Here is a 1,708-nt window from a genome sequence, read left to right on the forward strand (position 1 = left end):
CCCAGCCATGATGATGCACGGAGGACCCCCTACCCACCCTGGAATGACTGTGTCAGCACAGAGCCCCACAATGTTAAATTCTGTAGATCCCAGTGTTGGCGGACAGGTTATGGACATTCATGCCCAATAGTGTAAGGGAACTCAAGGGAAAAGGAAACACACGCAAAAACTATTTTAAGACTTTCTGAACTTTGACCAGATGTTGACACTTAATATGAAATTCCAGACAGCTGTGATTATTTTTTACTTTTGTCATTTTTCATCCAGCAACAGAGGACCAATGCGACAAGAACACAAATGTGAAATCATGGGCTCACTGAGACAATTTTGTCCATGTAAAGATCCTCTGGAAAGAGACTCCGAGAGTTCTAACTACTGTAGTATAAACATAGGAACTAAGTTAAACTTGTACATTTCTGTTGATCACTCCGTTATGTTGCCTCTAATAGTTTTAGAAGAGAAAAAAAAATATATCCTTGTTTTCCACACTATGTGTGTTGTTCCCAAAAGAATGACTGTTTTGGTTCATCAGTGAATTCACTATCCAGGAGAGACTGTGGTATATTTTAAAACTGTTGGGCCAATGAGAAAAGAACCATGCTGGAGACCACGGTGGACGTTTGGCTGAACCTCATCACGCCAACTCCAGCTTCAAGAATGTGTTTTCATGCCCAGCCTTTGTTCCTCCATAAATGTGTCTTTTAGTTTCAAACAGATCTTTATAGTTTGTGCTTCATAAGCCAATTCTTATTATGATTTTGGGGGACTCTTCTTCAAAGAGCTTGCCAATGAAGATTTAAAGACAGAGCAGGAGCTTCTTCCAGGAGTTCTGAGCCTTGGCTGTGGACGAAACAATCTCAAGTTGGGCAGCTTTCCTCAACACAAAAATGTTATTAATGGTCATTGCACCATAACCAGGACTTTATCAGAAACTCAAAGCTTGGGGGATAAAAAGGAGCAAGAGAATACTGTAACAAACTTCGTACAGAGTTGGGTCTATTAATTGTTTCATGTTAGATATTCTATGTGTTTACCTCAATTGAAAAAAAAAAAGAATGTTTTTGCTAGTATCAGATCTGCTGTGGAATTGGTATTGTATGTCCATGAAATCTTCTTTTCTCAGCACGTGTTCCTCACTAGAAGAAAATGCTGTTACCTTTAAGCTTTGTCAAATTTACATTAAAATACTTGTATGAGGACTGTGACGTTATGTTAAAAAAAAAGGTGTTAAGTCACAAAATGCGGTAATAAATATTTCATTTTTGATTTTTTGTTAGGCTTTGGTGTTTTTAATGGTTTTAAGGCAAGGTTGCACATGGTCAACTATAGGGTGTTGAGAGTAGGTGGTGGTTTTCTCCCCCCCAGAAGTTAAATATATTACCAACAATATTTAAGGTCATCATCTATAGCCTTGCAATGTGTATTTGGTCCATAAATTCCACCAGCAGAAAACTTCTGAAGGTATGAAATTGTGCATGCGTTATGAGCCAGGTTGAAAGATCACCTCCAGTGTGTCCGGCCTCCTTCACAAATGCATGTCATTTTAAAAAGTACTTTCAGATCAAGCTTTTCATGTGCATCCTCCTCCAGGATAAAGGGCTTTTTCAGGGTTAATCATAAGAAATAATGTCTGTGCTCAAGGTAATTTGTCTGCCTGTGTTAAAAATTAAAATTTACATATAGATATTTATAGATAAATGAACAACTT

General features: G+C 37.9%; 1 protein-coding gene across 3 annotated transcripts in view; it reads left to right on the forward strand.

The window, feature by feature from the left end:
• Window positions 1–1,271, forward strand: part of Meis2 (Meis homeobox 2) — a 204,935-nt gene extending 203,664 nt beyond the window's left edge. For all 3 annotated transcript variants that reach the window (XM_005316377.5, XM_013359544.4, XM_021725686.3), the window contains one exon: window positions 1–1,271. This exon is cut by the window's left edge and continues 157 nt beyond it. In XM_005316377.5, coding sequence (XP_005316434.1) covers window positions 1–130 — 130 coding nt within the window. In that variant the 3' untranslated portion in view covers window positions 131–1,271.
• The last annotated feature ends 437 nt before the right edge of the window (window positions 1,272–1,708 follow it).

The sequence above is a fragment of the Ictidomys tridecemlineatus genome, chromosome 5 (assembly GCF_052094955.1).
Source record: "Ictidomys tridecemlineatus isolate mIctTri1 chromosome 5, mIctTri1.hap1, whole genome shotgun sequence".
NCBI classification, from domain to species: Eukaryota; Metazoa; Chordata; class Mammalia; order Rodentia; family Sciuridae; genus Ictidomys; species Ictidomys tridecemlineatus.